Raw genomic sequence first — 24,520 nt, 5'->3', positions numbered from 1 at the left:
TCTTAATATCTAACCTGAACTTCCCTTGCTGCAACTTGAAACCATTGCTCCTTGTTTTGTCATCTGCCACCACTGAGAAGAGTCTGGCTCTATCCTCTTTTGAACCCCACAGCAGGTAGTTGACAGCTGCTATTAAGCCCCCTCAGTCTCTTCTCTAAACTAAATAAGCCCAGTTCCCTCAGTCTTTCTTCATAAGTCATGTGCCCCAGACCCGAACCATTTTCACGGCTCTCTGCTGGACTCTTTCAATTTGTCCACATCCTTCTGTAGTGGAGGGCCCAAAACTGAACACAGTACTCTAGATGTGGACTCACCAGTGCTGAATAGACAGGAATAATCATTTCCCTCGATCTGCTGGCAACACACCTACCAATGCAGCCCAGTATGCTATCAGCCTTCTTGGCAACAAAGGCATACTGCTGGCTCATATTCAGCTTATTTTTCACTGTTAACCCCAGGTCCTTTTCTGCAGAGCTGCTGCCCAGCCAGTCAGCCCCCAGCTTGTACTGGTGCATGGGATTATTCCATCCTCGGTGCAGGACTTTGTACTTGTCCTTGTTGAACCTCATGAGATTACTTTTGGCCCAATCCTCCAATTTGTCTAGGTCACTCTGAATCCTAGTCTTACCCTCCAATGTATCTACTACACCCCCACCCTCCACCCCCAGTTTGGTGTCATCCACAGACATGCATTCTATGCCATCTTCCAAATCGTTAATGAAGATACTGAACAAAAACAGCCCCATAACCAACCCCTGGGGCTCTCTGCTTGATACCAGCTGCCAACTAGACATTGAGCCATTGATTACTACTCTCAGAGTCCAATGCTCCAGACAGTTTTCTATCCACCTTACAATCCATTCATCCAGCTCATATTTCCCTAGCTTGCCTGGGAGAATGTTGTGGGAGACTGCATCAAAAGCCTTGCTAAAATCAAGGTACACCACATCCACTGGTCTCCCCACATGCACAGAGCTACTCATCTCATCATGGAAGGCAATCAAGTTGGTCAGTCATGATCTGCCCCTAGTGAGTCCATGCTGACTGTTCCTAATCACCTTTTTCTCCTCCAAGTGCTTAGAATTAAATTCCTTGAGGTTCTTCTCCATGATTTTTCCAGGGACTGAGGTGAGGCTGACTGGTCTGTAGTTACCTGGATCCTCCTTTTTCCCTTTCTTAAATATGGGCACCATGTTTGCCCTTTTCCAGTCATCTGGGACTTCTCCTGATTGCCATGAGTTTTCAAAGGTGATTGCCAAAGGCTCTGCAATCATATCAGCCAACTCCCTCAGCACCTTCAGGTGCATCCCATCCTGCCCCATGGATTTGTACACATCTAGCTTTTCTAAAGAGTCTCTAACCTGTTCTTTCACCACTGAGGGCTGCTCACCTCCTCCCCAAACTGTGCTGCCTGGTGCAGTAGCCTGGGAGCTGATCTTTAGTTAATGCTAGTGAATCATAACTGGTGCTTAACAGGTATGAATCTAGAAATGGTCAAAGGGATAAGTGGGGTTTCATAGAGATGGAATTTCTAACCTCCAATTCTTGCAATATAGAAGCAGCAAATATCATACTGAAGAAAGAAGTGGAAAAGATAAAATGCTGTTAATAGCACTTATTCAATATAATACGATATTTCCCATTATTTTTCAGCCTCTTCATCAAGCTAAGTACTTTGCCTTCTCCCTCACTGTATACAACCTGCATGTGCACTGATCAACAGCATCATGGAGTGTTCCATGTTTCATTGCTTAAGTAATGTATGTGTAGGAGTCAAGCCAATACATCATTTTTGGCAATACTCTAGTAGCAATATATGTGCAGTCAAAGCTTCCAAGGAAGATGGAAGTCTTGTGAGGTCCTTTAAAAAATACATGCTTTTCTTGCCATCTACAGCGAATCTGTAGGAAGATTAGTACATTGATTAGTTTTCATTAGACATATGTCTGTTATTCAGTCAGTTCATCTCGATGTTTTCAAATAGCTAATTTCTCTGGTGTATCTCAAGGTTGTTTAAAATTAATACATGTTAGAAACTAAAACATTTGATGCTATTTTGGTGTTCTATGATTTATGTGTCAAATCTACTTTTAAATCCTTTGGGAGGTTAAACATAGTTTGTCAAAGTGATACTGGGACTGCTTGTCTAGTTTTGGTTAAAAAATGTATTGCCATAGCCTATTCCATCAAACACTCTCTATTCTAACTTCCAGGTTGCTTCTTGAATACTACAAACTAATACCACTTGTTTGCTCAGCTTGAAATTCCTCTGAGGGGACTTCTTTTATTTCTTCCATCCCTGTTCAATTAGTTAATTGTTTAATAATGCTGTATAAATCTCTGCAAACCAACATTTTTTTTCCTGATGAAAATCCTATTGTTATAGAGAAGCAAGATTTTTTTGAGCGATATCTTTTATTGGAACTACTGTATAAAATAAAATCCTTGCCACTTGCATATTTCCTAGACCATAACAGCTACAATATCGTTTCAGCTACTCCATTGCTGTAAATAACTTTTCATTCAATGAGCAAATTACAAATTTCCATACAGATACCTGCACACATAAAAGAAAAATTAAATTGAGTCAGATAACTAAAAACCCAGCACTTTGGACCTGAACATATTCAGCACTTATTCAATATAATACTATATTTCCAATTATTGAGAAGTTGAGGGAGCTTAAAATCTCACAGGAGCAGGCCCTACATGGACACACTGTTAAAAGCACAAAGGTGTTATCCACTAAGGCTAGGTATAGGCATTCAAAAAGTCCAAGGCGAGAACTGATCTAAGTTACATGGTTTTCTGTAAGTGGTGTAGTTTAGATCAGTTGCAAACAGAACACACATTTGCCCTTTGAGGGGGAGAGTGAGGGCAGAGGCAAAGCTTAGACTGGGTTCCAGCATGTTTAAACTAGTCTATGTGTGCCGAACTTCTGGTCTGTTACAGGTGTAGACTGGTTTCCAATCCCTTATACCAGTAAAAGTGTAATGTTTGTACCTGGCTTAAAAATCTAACTCAGTGGGTGCGTCTACATGAGACACTTAACTCGACAGTAGAGCTAATTACTACGCAGTAAGATCAGCATCTACGTGTTCAGACAATTATTGAGCAGTAATTGATTCTAATTCCGAGTAAATTTGCTACCTGCAAATGCAAGCCGCAAATTTACTCAAGATTACCTACTGCGCAGTAGTGCATGTATAGACGCCTGCCCACAAGCAAATGTACTCCCAGTCAGCCAGTCAGCAGGGGGTGGGAGATTACTCCCTGCCCCCGGGACCTGCCTGCTGCTGAGACAGACTCTGCCATCAGAGCCCAAGTTAATCTGGCAAGGAGAGACAATGTCCTCCTGCCCCTGCAGGAGGGAGCTCCCAACCCCCGCCCTGTGATCATGGGGCTGGGAGATCCTTATCGCCCAGTGCCAGCCTGCAGAGTTGGTGCTGGGAGATAAGGAACTCCCAGCCCAGGCCCTGCAATCAGGATGGCAGAACAGGGGCTCGGAGCTCCCTGCTGCCAGGGCAGGGGGACATTGTCTGGTGGCAGAGCCCTTCCCAGCAGCAGCTCTGTCCTGGCCCCTGGCTCCTGCAGGGACCCATTGCAGGGCTGCAGGGAGTGGGAGTAGTCTCCTGCTAGGAGCAGCAAGTCTGTTCCAGTGTCCCTGCATGTGCAGACACGTGCCCGAGAGAGTTTAGTCTCAAGTAGTTTACTTGAAAGTAAACTTCTCCTGGATTATTTGCATGTGCAGATGCACACAGTGAGGCTATTTGTGTGAATAAGGACTCAGCAGGTTTAAATTGTTGAAATGGTATGTGTGGTTTTAACAACATAGCCATAGCAATGAGCAGTGTATCAGCAAGACTAAAATACATGTTTTTAGTTTAACACTGTGTTCCTCATCCATAAGAATGAAAAATTTAGGCACATAACTCAGCTGTAGCTTTCCCTTTGATGTAACTAATTAGCCTGGCTTGTAAGGACTCTTTTTTTTTAACTTTTACACCTTTCTTCAAATATATTTGGAGCAGTCATGCTGACACAGCATTTGAAATTACCCACTGCTGGAAAACCAGTCCCAAGAGTCTCACTTCTGTCACAGTGGGGCAAGATGAAGTATGACACAGTATTGCTCAAGGCTGCATGGGTTTTTTTATTTATTTATTTTGTCTTCCTCATAATTTTCCTCTGTTACTCTTAGCTTTCCATCAGGTTTCTTGACCACTGAATCATCCACTTGGCTTTCAAAAAAGCTCTGTTTCTACATTTAGCAAAATAGATATGTAAGCGTACCATGCAAAAAACTCCTTCCATCCCTTCCACACTGTTAGCGCTAAATCAAGTAATGAGGTTGTTTACAGACTAAACAACAATATGTGAGATCTCATTTTGTTTTACCTTAACCATTGTGTTTTTCCCTCCCTTCCTCACAGATGATGGAAATGCTTAAAACAAACTAAGGTAGTACAAAACTGACTAATGTAAGTGTAAGCATGGCACCCCATAAGCCGAGCTGTGAAATGTGTGTGTGCTGCTGCCACAGTATGTTGCATGGCTTTCTGCTATTGTTTTGTGTTTCTGATGTTAGGCAGCATGTCCAGCTGCTTGTAAGCATTTCATTTAAGAAATATATGTATATTATTAACTTTCATTTCATATTTTTTTAAAATAATTTTTCTCCTCTTGTAAAATAGCTTGTGGCCGATGATAGCAACAAAGCTGCAAGCACTGCAAAAAGTATTTGTTCCGGTAACAGCCAGAAACTTCAGTCCATGCCAGGATGCCTTTGGGCTTGGTTGCATAGACATGTAAAATAAGAAAGTATAAATTTGGGATCCACATGACTCAGAACAATATCAATCACCTTGTGAACTCTTCTGTGGTTACCTCTTAAAGTTATGCTCATTGTAGGGTTCAAGTCATATGTTAGCGTGGCTGACAGCTACATACATCTCTGCCTGTGCTACATGAATGCTTTACTGTAAGTCTGTTATCCTGAAATGAGTAGCTTTTGTGCTATTTTATAGGATGGATGCAATGAATAATTTGTATTTTCAAACACTACAAACAGGCTACTATGAATCAAAAATATTAGCTTTTCCTATATTTATATTTAATATTAAACTTTGTGGGTGACCATGATGCTAATAGCACTAGTCTGAAATGTACGCACTTCCCTACAGACTCCCCGGTGCTTCTAATTAATGATCTGCAACACCCTTGCTATTCTCATGCTGGGTTTCTCTTAAGCTCAGACTGCCACTCCTATTTAACTGTGTCATGATTTTGTGATGCACTCGAATAGGGAGTAGAAGGAAACTCATTTTCGTTGTGCCCTCAGCTATAATTGGAAACTAGATCACCAGAGGTGACAGGTCAGGGCACCAATGTGCAGTATCATTTTTCTTTTTTGGGGTAATAAAATCAAAGTAGTGAAATGCAATTAGTTACTCTCAGGATTCTCAGTTCAACTCTTTGCAACTCAACTATTCACATAGGAGTTCATAGTTAAATTTTCTTCCTGTAAACTGAAAATACAACTTCACACTAACATAACACCATGCCTGATTTATTTGAATGACATCTACCTTCTGAATTACCAAGACTATAACAATTGGAAATTTGACACATGATACTTTTACAGCTTTTCTCAGTTATCCCACATAGGAGCTACAGGTCTCTTCCTTAACGCACTAATGATTAGAACTGTCAGAGAAAACCCACCTGGTGAGCAAGGTCACCTTTTTATACTCTATAACAAAACAGATCACCAGGCTAAGGAAGCTCTAATTAACGTCAGAAGTGAATTTAAAAGCAAAGGAGAAAATGGGACATAGAGATAAGATACCCTAGAAGTAAGATTATGTTTGCAACCCTCCCAAAAGAAAGCCAAGAACCTTGTTTTCAAATATTGCTAATGCTGGGGATGAATTAGAGAAAAGACTGGGAATAAATAATGACATTGCATGACCTTGCAGTCTCCTCTTTGGTGGGTTTGTGAACACAGACAGAGTCTCTAGAACAAAGACACAGGCACAAGCTCAGTAGGCAACAGCCTATTATGAATTGATTCCTGGAAGAGGGGACAGAAGCAGCTCCCTTCCTGCCACTCATCATTCTTCTGCCTCCAAAAATCAGGATAGTTTTTATCCCAGCAGGAAGCACACCCAACCCTCTGCTTCCTACTAGTGGGGTCCTGCCCCTCTGAAAGAAACCACACCCTTTGTGAGTGGTCTTGAGATGTGCCAAAAACACAAACCCACTCAGCACAGTAACCTCGATACACTGCTCCCCATTTTAGAAGAAATGTATCCTCACCTCTAAATAACAAACAAAATGATTGATGGAATCAGTTTCCTTGGACTGTGCTGATGCTACCTGGCCAGCATCAATAGCAGCAGGTGTTTCAGTAGCTCTGCCCCAGGCTGTTTTGGTATTCCTTGAATTGGATCTCTCTCACACCTGGAAATTGGAAAGAGAACTGCCGACCCCTTGACCATGCACTGAAATTAAGGATTTCAGTCACTTAATATGTAATACCTGGATATTTCTTTGACCCTCTTGCCTGGCCTCATATAGAACCTCTGAGACCTTTTGCACAGTTTTTAAAGGACTTAGAAAGAGTTTCTGTAATTTAGGTGATTTCCCCAGTCTGTGATGGGAGTCTCTCTCCTAAATCTATTTTCTTATGTTATAAGGGAGAGTGAGTGACCTGTAAGTCAAAATGAGATTTCTCTTTCTTGTCACCCTATTCTAAATGATTCTCTATACCCCAGCCATAGAATTTAACTGCCCTGTACATGGCTGACATATTCTGATACAAAGTCATAAGTAGCAAGGAGCAAGTACCAAGAACTACATATGTTAGTAAAAATCTCTTTTCCTTTCCTAAACATGACACAGAAAGGTGTAAACTCAGTATATTGAAGCTTACAGTTGCTTGAATGTATGAGTGTGACAAAAAGCAAATATTCATTCCAGCCATCTCGATTAGAATGTCAGACAAAGTTAGATTCAAGGTTAGACAACATGGTAAAAGGGCATTAAGTTAAAGTTATGCAACAAAGCTATTGCTTTGGCTCACATGTTTTGGAAAGAGAAGTACCAGGCTTTAAACTCTAGTGCTAAATTAGCAACCTGGACCAATGTGCAGTTCTCCATTTCCCCTTCTTCAAAGAGAGTCTATCAACAGCAAATCATATCTTCCACCAACTGACTCCATATTTTCTATTGCGGTGCTCAACCTCTGGCCCACCAGCCAGATCCAACGCCAGGTGTCACGTCATCCAGTCTGCAGGACTCCTCACAAGTCCGAAAATTTGGGAGCAGAAGAACGGTAGCACTGCTCTCCTGCTGTCAAATTTCTAGACCCATGGGGAGCCCTACAGGCCAGGCCCTGCAGGCTAAATAGGGAGGCAGGGGGCCTAAAACCTGGTGCACAGGGCTGAGCAAGAGTGGCACAGGGCCCAATCGGGCCCGCCAACCCACCCTACACCACTTGTTAGACCAACAGAGCCAAAAAATTAAGTACTACTGCTTTTGACTATGTATTTTCATTTGTTTTCCCTGTTCCCTGAGATGCAATTATTCCTTCTGCCCTCAATCTCATGGGGTTCAACAAGGACAAGTGCAAAGTTCTTCACTTAGGATAGAGCAATCCCATGCACCAGTACAGGCTAGGGGTTGACTGGCTGGGCAGCAGCTCTGCAGAAAAGGATCTTGGGGTTACAGTGGACAATAAGCTGAATATGAGCCAGCAGTGTGCCCTTGTGGCCAAGAAGTCTAACAGCATCCTGGGCTGCATTAGTAGGAGTGTTGCCAGCAGGTCAAAGGAAAATAATTCCCCTCTATTCAGCATTGCTGAGACCACATCTGGAGTACTGTGTTCAGTTTTGGGCCCCCAACTACAGAAGGGATGTGGACAAATGGGCAAGAGTCCAGAAGTGGGCAATGAAAATGGTTTGGGGGCTGGGGCACATGACTTATGAGAAGCTGAGTGAACTGGGTTTATTTAATCTTGAGAAGAGAAGACTGAGAAGGAATTTAATAGCAGCCTTCAACTACCTGAAAGGGGCTTTCAAATCAGGATGGAGCTACACTGTTCTCTGTGGTGGCAGATGAGAAACCAAGGAGCAACAATCTCAAGTTACAACAAGGGAAGTTTAGGTTAGATATTAGGAAGAATTTTCTTACTAGAAAGGTAGTAAACCACTGGAACAGGTTACCCAGAGAGGTTGTGGACTCTCCATCCTTGGAGGTTTTTAAGACCCAGCTAGACAAAGCCTCAGCTGAGATGATCTAGTTGAGGATGGTCCTGCTTTGAGCAGGGGGTTGGACTAGATGACCTCCTGAGGTCCCTTTCCACCCTAATTTTCTATGATTCTAAGCAGGCTATTTTATTTATTTATTTACACACACACACACACACACACACACACACACACATATACGATATACATACTATATATTGCAGACATTCTGTATAGTATATACACACTACAGTTACCTTAATGCCAATTGCATCATTCTAGCAAATAACATGAATATATTTTCCAAGTATATGCTGCACACTTAATCCTCATGTTAAGATTAACTCCATGATATTAGTCCTAACTGATAGTCCTTGATCAGAGCCCCATGCTATGATGAAACACCATTCCTATGTAATGCTGTCAGTATCTACAGTGGTCTGCCAATTGCCCATTACATTCCATCTTTTCACCATTTGTCATGCTGAGCACCCCAAACTATGACATTAGTTAGTTTTTTTGGCCTCTCCTATGGTGTTTCTCTTTATAGTCTTTCAGGAAACACAGAAACTTGTGCCCAGAATCAATTAGGATCTCACAGGACACTCCCAACCCTCTCCTGGAGAGTAGATTTCACTCCCTGCGGTCCCATTAGGTGGCTTAGAATTTGCTAAATGGTAGCTTGGGGCTCCGTTACCTTTACTAAGCTGTCCAATAGTAGTTTTTATCAGTTGCCATCCTGTCTGAAATGTCCAGGCGTTCTGCATTTCTAGCAGGCTCATACCCTATGATATTTCTAACTTACACTGGCATCCCAGTGGGCCTTGAGCAGGGTGTTGCCTTCTTTCCCCTGATTGAAAACCCCAGTTTTGGTTTCGCTTGTTGCTGTGAGGTTACTTGCCACCTTTCCATGTGGAGCTATCTGACTCTCCGGGTCAGTATTTTCACTTCTTCCTGCAGATTCATAATTAGAGAAGCTAGATGTCTTCAAGATGGCAGGGTCACATGGGATGGACCCTAGATTACTAGAGATATTGGTTTAGGTGATTTCTGAGTCATTGGCTGTCCTCCCTGACAACTCATGGAGGTTGGGTGAGGTCCCAGATACTGGAAAAGGACAAAGATAGTGCCCAGGGAAGAAGGAGGATCTGGGGAATTACAGACCAGTCCTTCTGACCTTGATACATGAAAAGATAATGGAGCAGGTCCTCAAGGAATCTACCATGAAGCACCTAGAGGAAAACGAAGGGATAAGGAATAGGCGGCATGGAGTCACCAAGAGCAAGTCACGCCTGGCCAACCTGATTGCCTTCTATGATAAGGTGACAGACTCTGTGGATGTAATATACTTTGACTTTAGCAAGGCTTTTGACACTGTCTCCCATGATATTCTCATTAATAAGCTAAGGAATGCAAACTAGACAAAAGTCCTATAGTTGAACCATCACACTCAATGTTTAGTAGGGAGGAGATATCAAGTGGGTTCTACAGGGATTTGTCCTGGATCAGGTATTTTTCAATATCTTCATTAATGATTTGGATGATGGGACTGAGGGAATGCTTAGCAAATTTGCAGATGACACCAAGTTGGGTGGAACTGCAGACACTCTGAATGGCATGGATTGGATCCAGAATGATCTGAACAGACTGGACAAATGGTCTGCAATCAATCAGATGAGATTCATAGAAGTGTAGAAAATTAGGGTTGGAAGAGACCTCAGCAGATCATCTAGTCCCTTGCTGTAACTTGAGAACATTGCTCCTTGTTCTGTGATCTGCCACCATTGAAAATAGATCCATCCTCTTTGGAACCACCCTTCAGGTACTTAGAGGCTAAATACCCCCTTAGGCTTCTCTTCCCAAGACTAAATAAGTCCAGTTCCCTCAGCTACTCCTCATAAGTCATGTTCTCTAGCCCTCTAACCATTTTTCTTGCCCTCTCCAGTATCGACTTTCTCTAATTTGTCCACATCCTGCCAAGAGTAGGGGGAGGAAAATTGGACACAGTAGAATGTGGCCTCTAGATGTGGCCTCACCAGTGCTGAACAGAGGGGGGAAATTACTTCCATCAGTCTGCTGGCAACACTCCTACTAATGCAGCCCAGGATGCTGCTAGCCTTCTTCAAAACAGGGGCACACTGCTGGCTTATATTCAATTTACCGTCTACTGTAACCCTCAGGTCCTTTTTTGCAGGGCTGCTGCTTAGCCAGTCAGATCCCAGCCTGTACCAGTGCATGGGATTGTTCCATCCTAAGTGCAGAACTTTGCACTTGTCCTTATCAACGTTCGTGAGATTTTGTTTGGTCCGATCCAAATCCTCCAATTTGTCTAGGACTCTCTGAAGCTTAGCCCTACCCTCTTAACATATTTACTACTCCACCCAGCTTGGTGTCATCCACAAACTTGCTGAGGGTGCACTCCATCCCATCTTCCAGATCATTAATGAAAATACTGATCAAAATTAGCCATAGGACTGACCCCTGAGACATTCCACTTGATGCTGGCTGCCAAATAGACACTGAGCCGTTGATTACTTCCCTTTGAGCCTGATGATCCAGCCAGTTTCCTATCCACCTTACATGTTGTTGAAAACTGTGTCAAAAGCCCTGCTAAAGTTGAGGTACATCACATCCAATGCTCTCCCCACACCTACAGAGCCCATCACCTTGTCTTAGAAGACAATCAGGTTGGTCAGGCATGACTTGCTCTTGGTGAATGTTGACTTTCCGTAAGCACCTTGTTCTCATCCAAATGCTTAAAAATGGATCCCTTCAGAACTTGTTTCATGATTTTTCCAGGGACTGGAATGAGGCTGATTGGTCTGTAGTTCTCTGGATTCTCCTTTTTCCCTTTCTTAAAGATGGGTACTACACTTGCACTTTTCCAATCAAGCAAGACCTCTCCCGATCACCACAAGTTTTCAAAGATAATGGCCAGTGGCTCTGCAATCACGTCAGCCAACCTCCTCAGCATACTCCAGTGCATTACATCCAGCCCCACAGACTTGTACACATCCAGCTTTTCTACATAGTTCCTAACCTTTTCTTCACGAACAATGTATGCCCCCGGAGGCTGGGGAGGGGCACGATGACTGCCTGCAAGCAGCAGTGGCAGCAGCAGGGGTGTGGCAATGGCAGGGGCATGGCAGCAGTGAGCAGGGAACTCCCGCAGGTGGCCGCAGCAGTGTCAGGGAGGTTGGGGAGGTGGCGAGCGCCGACTGGTAGTTGGCAACCACCGCTGGCAGTGTCAGCGGTGGCCAGCAGTGATCAGCACTCACCTGCAGATGGTGTCGGCAGCGGAGGAGGGAGGTGGCGAGCGGTGACTGTCCGCCGGCAGTGCCTCTTTCAGGGGGTGCACTGCCAATCTCAGGGGGTGCACGTGCACCCCCTACATGTCGCCAGTGCAGTTCTTTCACCACTGTTCGCTACTCACCTCCTCCCCAAACTGTGCTGCCAGGTGTAGCAGTCTGGGGGCTGACCCTGCCTGTGAAGACCAAGGTTAAAAGAAAAGCATTGAGCACCTCAGCCTTTTCTGCATTGCCTGTCACTAGGTTACATCCCCCATTCAGTAAGGGACCTGCACTTTCCCTGATCTTCTTCTTGCTGCTGACATATCTGTAGGAATCCTTCATGTTACCCTTCATATCCGTTGCTAGCTGCAACTCCAGTTGTGCTTTGGCCTTCCCAGTTTCATCCCTCTATGCCTGAACAATACTCTTATACTCCTCCCTAGTTGTTTGTCCAAGTTTCCACTTCTTGTAAGCTGCCTTTATGTGTTTTAGCTCAGTGAATAGTTCCCTGCTAAGCCAAGCTGGTCTTCTGCCATACTTGCTAGTTGTCCTGTGCATCACAATGGTTCTTTCCTGTGCCCTTAATAAACTTTCTTTGAAATACAACCAGAAATCCTGGACTCCTTTCCCCCTTAGACTGGCCTCCCAGGGGATCCTGCCCATCAGTTTCCTGAGGGAGTTGAACTGTGCTTTTCTGAAGTCCAAGGTCCTTACTCTGCTGCTCTCCTTCCTTCTTTTCCCCAGGATCCTGAACTCAGTCATCTCATGGTCACTGCTGCCCAAGTTGCCATCCACTTCTACATTTCCCACCAAATTCTCCCCTGTTTGTTAGCAGCAGATCAAGAAAAGTATAGCCCTTAGTTGGCCTTTCCAACACTTACACCAAGACGTTGTCTCCAACACTCTCCAAAAAACTTCTTGTATTGCCTGTGCACTTCTGTACTGCCCTCCTCACAGATTGAAGTCTTCAGGGTGATTGAAGTCCCCCATGAAAACCAGGGCCTGTGATCTGGAAACTTCTGCTAGCTGTTTGAAGGAAGTCTCATCCACCTGGTAATAAGGACAAATACAAAAGGCAGCACTTGGAATAAGATAATTGCATGCACAAATATCTTTCTATGCACAAATATATCCTGGGGAATTACTGGCTTGATTGCAGTAGCCAAACACCAAAATTTGCTTGCCAAAGTCTACATGACTACCACATAGTGTGACTAATCTGATCTTGGAGAACAGATATTTCTTACATAGAACTGTAGAAGAAACAGAGCTGCTGGAAATGACAACATAATGGCCTCCTACGGGATAGTGTGCTAGCACCAATCCTTTTTAACATATATACCAATGACCAATCCATACAGAGTAATATGAGGAGCTTCGTATATGCTGATGATCTATGTATCACATCACAGGAGAAGGACTTTGTCACTGTCAAGAACAGACTGAGATGTGCACTGAGCAACCTCTCAGATTATTACAATAAGTGCCAGCTTCGTGTCAACCCAACCAAGACACAGGTCACAGCTTTTCACCTACACCATAAAGAGCCGAGTAGAAATTAAACATAATCTGGGATAGTATCCCACTGACTAATCACTCGAACCCTGTCTACTTAGGAGTTACATTGGACTGAACACTTACCTTCAAAGCACATGTAACAACATACTTAGAAAGTTACTCACCTCAAGCTGGGGAGCGAATCCAGCTACATTACAAACCACTGCTACTGCTTTGTGTTACTCCATTGCAGAGTATGCATGAATAATGCAAACAGAGTATGCAATGAAAACAGTATGCAGAATATGGGAACAATCAGTTCATGCCAAGAAAATATACCCAGTTTTAAATGACAGCTGTCATGAAACAACAGGATATCTAAAGCAAACACCAAAGGATACCCTGTACTTATCGGCAGGCATTGCACCACCTGATATTAGAAGAAAGGTAGCAAGCCAAAAAGAAAGATCACAGCGTATGGAAGACCAAGCATCCATTCTATACTCACACAGAAGTAACTAAACAGATTAAAATACAAAAGAGTTGTGACCAGTGTTGTGCCATCGGACACGACAGCTGACAGGGTACAACTGGGATTATAGAAGGAAAGACTACGTGCAATCAAGTGCTCTGAAATTCACCTGGAACTCAGGAGGACCTTACAAGACGTGGACAATCAGACACATGCAGCCCAACGGCTACCACCACTCCCACTGGGTTGCAATGGAAAAAGACCCAGGAGGCACCACCTGCACAGCCCAAAGAGCAGGGGGCAGTCCACCACCAACACAGCCTATGTGGCAAGGGGGCCACATGCTGCCGTCACAGCCCACATGTAAGGAGAGAATCCTAAGGGGACATCTCTCCCTCTCCCCAGTGTGCATGTTCTGCTTGGTGTGCGGTCCCTGGCCACACTGAGGTTGGACAGCCCTGCCTCAAACCATTGACTTTGCCTTGCAACTTGGCCAGCTAGGCAATCATACAGTCAAACCTAATCCCCCAACAGTAAACCGCTTAGCTTGACCCCTGGCAGCAGTCAGCCCCAGCCAAGAAGCTCTACTGAATTTTCAGGTATGAGGTCAAACAGTTATACCATGATATATTTGATCCCCAGCATGAAAGTCCCCATTCTACAGAGCTGACTAACGTGGCTGTAGTGACTGTGCCCAGAGTGAGCCTGCACTTAGACATGTTGCATCCCACTCTGTGAATACCAAGTGCTGAACTGGAAGTCATGTCACTGTGTTAGAGCATTGCTGCCAACAGGGTAATGCACTCTACTGAAAACTTACCCAGGCATGCAGACTGTGAGTATAGGAAGTCAACCAGTAGCAGCCTTATTGTTCCCTGTTCCTGGCTTACGGCTTCTTTTACTACTGCCAGTGAGTAGAGTCAAGCCCAGAAAGAGAAATAAGATTGATTCCTGGAAGGACTCTGCCCCAAGTATAAAGACCATAGTATTGATATCTGTGGTGCAGGTTATAAGGTATGTTATAGAAAGCCTGTGGGAATGCTGGAAAGACAGCCCTGCCTTCCAGAGTCCCAATGCCATCCCTTGCTCAGAGGACCATCATTCTTTTTGTAGCATGTGAGATCTGCGAGACATTCCTAAGGTGTGACTGGCCTCCCACATACTCTCCATGGGCAGAACAATAGTAATTAAAGGTGTTGCATCTGCTGCATATACTTACCCAGGTAAGAAGAGAAGATCAGAAATACCGTCCTTCCCCTGATCTCTGTGGGTCAGCATGCAATCTAACCTACTGGGTAGAGGGAAAAAGAAACCCAGGCAAACTAATAGGCTAGGGACAGACATTCAAAAAGCCTGAGCCTGAATTGATTCAATCTTTTCAGGTTAGTCTAACCTGACTAGGCTGAACTGGTTTGAAACTGGACAGACATTCTCTCTGGACTGAGGAAATTCAGGTACATGCCTGCAGTGGCTCAGGCTAGAAGCTGGGGGGCGATAGAGCAGCCCTCCTTTCCCTTCTGCAGAGAGCTGAGCTGAGGGGGCTGTGGAGGTCTGCCTGTGTGGTCACATGCTTTTCCCTACTGGTTGCTAAAGGGGTGGGAGTGTTGCCAGCCCCCAACCCCAGGGTAGCATTCTGAGGCAAGGTGTGGGGAAGGGGGTGCAGTGCATGCATCTGTTGATGGTACGGAGCTTTTCAATCTCCCTCCCTGCTTCAACATACTGTTTGCAGCAAACTGACAGGCGAGCAAATCAGCCAGAGGGCTGACAACAGTCTTTATCACCCAATTAGCAAACCAATAGCCTCTCTCCACATTACTTCAAACTTCTTAAACAGCTTACCAGCTGACATGTTGATTAGCTCCAAAAGCCCTAAGCAGTCACTGTTCTCTCTGCCTATCCCAGTGAAATTGGAGACACACACACACACACAGAGATACCTCTCAGCATTAGCTACCATACCATATGCTGGCTATGGTCCCTGCTGTGGTAGAGGAGGAAGGGATCTCTGCTTAAACAGCGAGTGAGGGGGGGAGGAGGGAGTGGGGGCAGGAGGAAGCCAGCAGACCCTGCTGTGCCTGCAAGTCTGTGCCGAGCCCCAGCCAGGGAGCAGAGGGGAGGGGCCTGCCCTGCTGTGGAGCAGAGAGCCCCGCCCAGCCCAGAGAGCATGCTGGGATGCTGGGGGACTCTGATTTAACTTAAACCAGCAAGGGATCTGGGGCAGACATTGCATAAACCAGTTTGAGCCAAATCAGTTCATTCTGATACTACATTCAACCAGGTTTATCTCAAACCGATTTCAGCCATTTTCAAACTGGTTTATGTGCACTGAACGTCTGTTCTGTTACAGGTTTAAATCAGTTTCTGATCACTTAAACCAGTTTATGTGTAATGTCTGTCCCTAGCCAAAGTGTTTTTTCAGTGTGTCAATAAATAAAGCTGGCAAATAGCCTGAACAATCACTGGGTAGGCAGCTCTCAAAACTGTTGTACATAGAGCAATAGCTATTTTTAGGCAAGCGTTTCATTTTACATTTACTAACTACCCTGCAGTCTGATTTTAGGAGTATAATAGCAGATAATGTTAGGAATACTTCCAATGTGTTCCTATTGAGAATAATTGCTTCCATGATGGGACCTCTAGTGATCAATTTAGTCACAGCACTTTCTGCTAAAAAATGTCAGTCAAAAACTTGAGAAACAAAAAGCCACCGATGCACCTGTATTGCACCAGTTTTATGTTTTGAATCAAAATGTTTAATATAATTCTCAATACCTTCTGCTGAAGAGACCAATCCTTGACTTACCACGAGAGGATAAGGGTGATGTAAGTAGGTCTTTCCCATCTCTAAGTGAAGTGAAAAGGCTGGTTCTGGTTCCCATCATGAAGTGAAAAATCTGGCAAAGGGAAAAAGGGGGGGAAAGGATGAATGAGGAAAGAAAGGAAAGTTCACTGCCTTCACACTCGAGGCTGGACAGCAAGAAGAGAGAGAAGGTTCTCCTTTCATTGGTCTTGGTCCAGAAACACACAAGGCGCCACCGTCTGGACATCTGTAAAACAGGATAAAAAGGTTTCCCTGAAATAAAGACATACAGCTGCTATCTTCTGTCTGCAATAGATTAAGGGGGGTTTGCAGTAGAGTTCCTGGATGCCTAAAGCCAGATCTGAAAGCAGATCTCGTATTCTCTGAGGTACTCAAGCTCAGTTCTTCTGCAAGAGGAGAAAATATTGCTTCCATCAAGTTTGTGCCTGAGGAGATCTCAAGAAGTAAATCAAAGGACACTAGGGACAAATCTTTGATAAAACAATATCAAAACTTTGTTTAATTTGTTTTCATTGCTGTTGTAAAACAAACTCACAAGAGACAAAGTGATCTGCAAATAATACAAGCTGTTACTAAGCTGGAAGATGACTTACTGAAAGAGCATGGAAAGGAATAGCAATACATTGCAGTCAACCGTGTCTTTGTAGCTCCCTGTCACTGTGACCATGCAGATAGCACACTTCCATGGGGCCAGAGTCTCCCAAGCCTGTAGGAATATGCCTACTACCAAGTGCACTGCATGAAAGAGTGGAGGTCCATTGTTTGAGATAATGTGGTTGCGATGACATTTCTATCCAGGTTCTGGTGACAGAGCCATCCTGGGAGTCTTTACTGGTCTTTTCTCTCAATAAAAATGTTTCTGTCTTGCAATGCTGAGTGTTTGCTTCTGCTGAGCACACACTTACAGCCACAATTGTCTGTGGTCATACTTGCTATACCACCTAGTATTTAACTGGTCTTCTCCATCATAAAGCAATTTAAATACCAAAAGCATGTTGCAACTCTAGGTTCCGTTCTAGAAACAAACTGTTTGTAGCCCTTAATAAACCCTCTGAATCTGGAAGCTTGTTGCTGACTGAGTTGAATGACTAATAAACCAAGCTACTATGTTTACCTGTGTACCACATGCACCTTTCCCCCAAAATCAGCCCACCAAAATTCAGGGGACATGTCTTAACCAGGTAGGCTGATTTTCTTCGCTGGAATAGAAGCATGGAGAGACTGTTCTGCAATACGGTTGCTGTTTCTCTCTCAGCAAGCAAGCAGTAGGGGTGGAGTCCAGAGTTAACCCTGTCACAGCTGCTAGTGACTTGACAGCCAGAAACTGCCACCCTTGCTTGCTTGCTCACTGAGAGAGAAACAGCATCCATTATACAGCACAGTCTCTCCATGACTCTGGAAAAATCTTTTCCCCCTAAATTTGGCCTTCCAAAAATAAGCCATGTGTTTTTATTTGGGGGCATGTTATATGTGATAAAATACCGTCCTCTGAAACTAGCGGATCAAATGCTGAGCTCACCACACAGAAGTGCACATGTACAGGCACAACACTGTAAGATTCTACATGGCCCGTTTTCTCCAACTGGGACTCAGATAATATGAGATTCACTTCCACACAGAACAGGCTGGGAGATCTTCTCTCTACATGCCCCCTTTCTGCATTGTCCCCACACTACATTCCCCCCCACCCCCGTGCCCAGCTCTCCTCCCCCTACATGTTCATTTCCCCCTCCCATCTCTATGCTGCCAGCACCCTTTTCCAGCCCAGTCTATCCTGCTTCTGCCATCTCCCTCCTGACACACTATTCTTCCACCAAGCTTGCATGCCCAGCTTGGCCCCTAGAAATGTCCATGACAAGCTACAAAACTACAAGACACCTGTTTGTTTGTTTGAGCTCTTTTTAACACCGCATTCATGCTACGCTTTGGGTTTGTCCTCCCTGAAAAAAGGTGCTATTTGACACTGAGATGACCCAACAATATAGTAGGTCCTGCTCTACAAAATCCCCATGGAAATATGGCACTACTCGACACTGGACCATGGGTAAACTCACCTAATATACCTTGAAGTAAACCCCCAAAGTGCCCTGCCTCTAGGACAGCCCATGCATGTTGGCTAAAACCCGGGGTATGTGGATTGCTTTTGTTCTAAACTACTCTGAATGGGGATTATGGTGTTTTATGTGTCTAGAACACACCAAGCACACTGCTACCATTATAAAAATATTAAATTAAAATGACATGAATAAATAGTGGTAGAAACAAACAATCTGTGCTCCTTGCAGCATATGGGAAGGTGGGAGGAAATTTATGAATGAGATTGGGACAGAGAAGGTGTCTGATGATGATTGTGTACTACTAATGAACATTTTTTTGCCAAGGAAAAAAGATAAGAATAGTGACTGTGATTTTAAAATGCTTCCCAAGTAGAATCTATTAAACAGAGCTTAGCATACTCTCCACCTGTCAGAAAGGCCAGGTTTTTCTATAAATATCTCTACCTAGTATAAGCTGCTCAGGCTGCAATAGAAGACTTAAAATATTTTCTGTAACTCCCATCATCTTCCCTGAACAGCTTATCTCAGCTCTGTGGTTTACAAAAATTCCATCGCTGGCAGCAGCAGCCTGTTAAATTGGTTCTAATTAATAAGTGAGTCTTCAGACTTCTTCAAGACAACATTCATAACAGATTCGATGGATAGGCTATGTCATAAAAATTTCTAAATAATGAAAATTAATTGTAATAAAGAAGATTGTTACATGCTGGAGAGCAAACTCCTCAATTACATGTCAAAATTAATAAGCAAAATAAGCACATCTATTTCATGCTGATGGGCTGTAATAGGCACCTTAAGGAACAATGCCTTTAAACTGTAGGAGAACATTTGTATAAGTGACTGCCAATTTTAGGTGCCTAACTTAAGATCTTTTAAATTGGCCCAAATGTGAGAGGATGGGCACTTTGACCTTTTGCAATATCCAGACCTTAGGCATTGTGCACCCAAAAAATCACAGCGTTAAAATATCTAATCAGATTTTGAAAATCTTGGTCATGCTGTACATATAAGTCCTGTACCAAAGAAGGAGTTAATATGACTTGTTTAATTATTTGTTATAGTTTTACATAACGTTGCAAAATATAGACAAATCCCCTACATAATTGCATTGCTTGGACTTTTTAAGTCCAATTAGTATTATTGTGTTTAAAAACTTATGAAGCTTGCCTACATGCTTAGAATTGAATTCATAACTAGTTTGCATGTACCTTGTATTAAATCCTTTTTTCATAATCCTGGGCTAGAGACTTGTAAAAGCTTACAATTTTCAATCAGTTTTAAGGGCAGGCCTGTTATGGGCAGCAGTAAGGTTAACTGGGTCGGGTGTTTTGTTCCAGTCTTATTTCATGAACAGTAAAGTCAGTCAATAAACATTTCTTTAGAAAGACTGGCCAGTACAAACTCCTCAAAACACTAAATTTAGCTTGGAGGAGTAATGGACATCATCAAACAAGGGGATAGATCCCTTTGGAGTTAGTTATAACCCATCAAATTAAAAGAAGCTAATGATAAGGTGTGTCCATGAGGGAGATAGATTAGCTAACTCAAGGATTAGCTAACCTGTTTAACCAATCAGAAACCAGTACACTTGTGTTTCTTACAAACCACTGTCAGAAGGAGCATCAAGGGTTTCAATAATAACCATAACTGTGATGCACAAGAATATTTTACCGAAGTGACAAGAAGGCTAGCTCAGCAAAACAGCAACAGAGTGATTTCCACAATTCACCAGCTTCATCCAGGTCACTTTGCTTCCATCCCTTCCCTTCATGCAAGAGACTTCTCAGCTATGTTGACATACACAACACGTAGATTTATTTCTATGATCTGCCAGGTGCACAAAATATATGAGCTGATGCAACAGTTCCTAGCCAGGCTGCAGGGGGGAAAAAAGATGTAAGCTTCCATATTTTCCTTTATCCATTAGGCAATTTGGTGCTTCATATGAAGAGAATATTGCTTATAAATCCTATGTAAAACCATCCTGAGTGTAATATGGAAATAAGAGAATTTACAGAAATTATGGTGTTAAAATGATAGCTCTTTCTTCTTATAGGGACATAAAAGAGTTAGCAGACATATATAGGAGTTAAGATTAAAAGGATGCTTTTCATTTTATTTGTTTTGGTAGATAAAGTTTCTAATTTGGACACTTTTTTCACCAAATCTAGATTTAAACTATGAGAAGTAGTTTGCATGTAAGTGAAATAAAGGTGCAAAAATCCACGTTTCACATATCCGAATGAAAGCTATTTCTTGGGGCCTTGTTCCCAGCTAAGATCCCAGTTCCTTCAACTGGAGACAAATGCCTTAAGCTGCTGTTCCCCACAAGCGATCTGTGGGGAATTGTTTCCTGCTCCTTGATGATTTGGTTCATAAGTAAGGGGCATTCTAAGACCTTAGTATCAGTAGCAAAGCTTGGTCAAAGGTATTTCAGTTTTCTCCTGGGCTGAAGCAAGCAAACCTGCAAGACTGAGCAATGATGCAATGGATAGTTCAGCTCAAAAGAGACTGTTGTGATCAGCCCTGCTTTGAGCAGAAGGTTAGACTTGACTTCCTGAGGTCCCTTCCAACCCAAACTTTCTGTGATTCTCTGATTCCAAACCTGACTTATATGACCCAAGCCACTGAACCTCATCCAGTTATTCCTTCTTCAAACACAGTGACTATAGCTGAGCTAGGACATACCTTAGTGAGACATTATCTCTTGAAGAAGTGATGAGGAATCCACGATATCTCTTGGTTTGCTATTTTAGTGGTCAGTTACCCTCACTATGAAAAAATGATGCTTCATGTGCCCTTCAGGTTTTCTAAGTTCAGATTCCAGCCTTTGGTCCTGGTCTTCTGTTCTTACTTTCCGCTCTCACGTTAGCATATTATTTTTCCTACAGTTAAACGAGGGTAGTGTCTCACTGTGGAGCACAATCCCTAGCTAGTGTCCCCTGCAGGTACTAGGTCTATGTATGTGCCTCGCTTGGGCTCACTGGAAACCTTCAAGAGGAGTTCAAACATGGCCACAGTTCTTCCAGGGGCCCAGCTGCATTGCTGAAGCTGCCACAGGTAAAATCTCACCCCAGATTAGGCCTCTCAAAGAATAAAAGTTGGACTGTAGTTTGAAGCATTGATGTAAAGTCCAAATTAAATAACAGGTTTCGTCAGAGTAACAGCTGGAGCTACAAATCTGGCAGTTCAATCAGATGCATCTAAAGTAGCTCTAAGGGAGTGCTTAGAAAGATCCCCTTGAATAATGCCTTTGAATAACAGTCTAAGACAGTGGTCTCCAAACTTTTTTGATCATGCACCCCTATCAGTAAAAAAGTTTTGAGCACGCACCCCCAATATATGTATATTTATATAAATAGAAATAGAAGTTCATGTATTTTCTTCCCGCACCCCAATGGATCATCATGCGCACCCCCTGGGGTGCGCACACCCCACTTTGGAGACCACTGGTCTAAGAGACTCTCCACAAAGGGCTTAATGAGGGCAGCATCCTGGTTCACAAATGATGGTCAGATCTGGAAGACAAAGCTTGGTAATTAGCTCTCCTCATGAAAAGTGCTGCAGAGGGAAAAAAGAAAACTTTCCTTCCCTGACAGTCATGCTTCCCCAACTTTTTATGAGGCAGAGCAGAGTGAAATCCCTAAGAGGCTTACTGCTGTCATTAGGTCCAGCAAGATGCCTGGAGAAGGGTGGGTGAAAATTAACTAAAGACTTGTTTAAGTAATTAATAGATTCATTTTGGTTTCTTAGCAACAGAAAAGAAACTGCTTGAGATTTAAGCTGTTTGGCTAGCCCCAATTGGCCATCACTTACCAGGTGGAAATAAGCAACTCTTCTTCCATTATCAAATACTTCATGAACTCCTGAGGCCTTGCACTGTGAGTGAGGGATGACAGCTCGCCACTTGTTACTTTAGTGAGGAAGGTAGAAACAACCTGCAAGATCAGAGGCCTGTAGTGCATCTTTCAAATGTGATTATTTGAGGTGTCCCAGAGTGTTAAAAGCCAATAATGGGTGTTCGTTCTTTAAACTTATCTGACCCCTATTGATAATGAAAAGGATCGAGGATGAGAAATTTCTGCACAAACATACCTTGTCCTCTGAGCCTTGTACAGGCCTTTCAAAGGGAATTTTAACTATTCAGACATAATCTGGGTAATTGATGCAGTCAAGTGTGCATCATCAGTAAGACTATTAAGTGGAACCCATAGAGAAGTGAAAACAAGTAACTAAATAAGAGTTTCGGTATGGGAAGACTGTTCTGAGGTAGTGACCACGAGCTATTTAAATGCTGTATTCAAAGGAACAGTTTCATTTTCTTGAGGTTAATGCAGCCAGCTGCTTCTCCTGCATAAGGTTTACACCTAATCCCCTGGGAGATGTATCTATTGACAATGCAGCTGGTTTAGTTAGATGATAATTTATTTAAATGTTGTTGTTTTGTGATCACTGTTTAACTGCTCCAAAGGTTGCTTATATCTACCACTTTATTTGATCAACAAGCTGTTCACTATTCATTCCCTTAAATGAGTCCACAGAGAAATTTGGACTGAATTTTGCCAATTTCACATCCTAGTAAATCCGGGTAGATCTGCTTTATGTCTTGGAGTGGATAATTCAACTGTTTCATTTTTCTCTGGAACAGTGTTTAAATCATGTTCACTTAGTGTATGTCCATTACTGCCATATTAGTCATGCTCCCATCTATCAGCTTATTTTACCTGTACTAGCAATATCCCCTTAGTAGATACCGTTCACATATTAATACATTACCTATCCATACTCTGTTCTTATGAATCCCATTCTTTTTTTTTAATATCATATGAAATATTATCAAATATGTCTTGAAGCTAGCAAAAAACTTCTTTAGATTTCAGTCGTCACACTCAGAACACTCTAAGGACAGATAAGAGAAGATAGTCCTCTCAAACTCAGCCTAATTGGTCTACTTAAAATATATCAGATGAGGTGCTATCATCAGTCCCTGGCCAAACATTTCTTCCACTCAGGTCAAAGGGCTAAACCCATGAAAGGACACAGGCAGGACTTAGGAATCTAGCTGCCACTTTACTCCTCTAAAGTGCAAACTCTAGATCCTCAAAACCTTTACGCAGCTGTAGCCTAATGATAGAGATGCCTTGATTTCACAGGCACTTCAGTTTTCACCATTAAACTTGCTTAGGCAGCTAAAGCCAGCAGTGCCTCTCTCACAGCACTGAGTACTCAGCTCCTCTCAGCCCTGAGCCACATCAGCATCCACAAATGATTCCTTCCTTTCCTTTTCTTGCTTGAAGGACCTCATCTGATAGACCTTATCAAAGCACACGTAACAAAAGGGGCTAGGCACAAAACAAGGGCTCCTGTTGCCCCTTACCCAACAGTTCAGTGATTAACTATCCCCCAACCCTTGCATTCTGTGGGAGACTTTAGATTTAATTCACTATTCTCCCTCCATAGTGCAAAGAAACTTTTTTTTCTCTCAAAGCCTCAATTTTAGCAGGGTTGAGCAGTTAGGGGTCTATTCATGCTTGAGTCTGAGGATGCAGAAATTAGGCATTCCTTTGCCTACATCCCCTGACAAGACTCAGCTCCTCCCAAAATGCAGGGGAAATGTCTGCTTTCTTTTGGAGCAGGGCCAGAGGAAGAGCCCTCCCTCACCCCTTTCATAATAGCTTTCAGATCTGAGCATTCACTGATGGCAAAGACCCAGTTTATTTCCCTTTTCCCTGGAGCATCATAACCATAAAGCTATCAGCCATTCTTAGGGGAGGGATGTGAAGGAGTTCCTCTGTGTTTCCTGTATGCAGAAAAGGATTCAAGACCAGAAAGCCCCCGAGAGAACTGGACTCATGATTAAGGACCCCCACCCCCAAAGCCTTTTACATGAAATTGTTGCTGGATAAAATATTTGAACAGTGCTTGGAACAGATACTGGCATTCAGAGGTCCCCCTTCCCAATTAAGGCCTTAACCAGTGAAGTAGAAAGTCATAATGCTTTCTGCTCCTAAGGTCGTGGTTAAGGTACTCTTCCAGGAGATGGCAGATGTGGGTGTCAAATCGGTGTCCATTCATTCGTGAACTTGATATAAAATGTTAGATGGATGACATTAGGAGTAAGGGGAGTAAAGAGA

The 24,520-nt window shown here is 43.2% G+C and overlaps 1 protein-coding gene across 3 annotated transcripts in view; it reads left to right on the top strand.

Annotated features, from left to right (window-relative positions):
* LHFPL3 (lipoma HMGIC fusion partner-like 3) overlaps positions 1-24,520 on the top strand; it is a 538,481-nt gene that overhangs the window by 455,858 nt on the left and 58,103 nt on the right. The window contains exon 3 of one of the 3 annotated variants that reach the window (XM_019509450.1): positions 4,434-4,461. The exons of 1 other annotated variant lie outside the window; for it this stretch is intronic. In XM_019509450.1, coding sequence (XP_019364995.1) covers positions 4,434-4,450 — 17 coding nt within the window. In that variant the 3' untranslated portion in view covers positions 4,451-4,461. Of the gene's footprint in view, positions 1-4,433; positions 4,482-24,520 lie in introns of all 3 variants that reach the window. One more of the 3 variants, XM_019509449.1, reaches the window with a different exon arrangement.

The sequence above is a fragment of the Gavialis gangeticus genome, unplaced genomic scaffold (assembly GCF_001723915.1).
Source record: "Gavialis gangeticus isolate Ggan-Ray unplaced genomic scaffold, GavGan_comp1, whole genome shotgun sequence".
NCBI classification, from domain to species: Eukaryota; Metazoa; Chordata; order Crocodylia; family Gavialidae; genus Gavialis; species Gavialis gangeticus.
The sequence above is the reverse complement of the archived record's forward strand: the minus strand, read 5'-3'. Positions and strand labels throughout refer to the sequence as shown.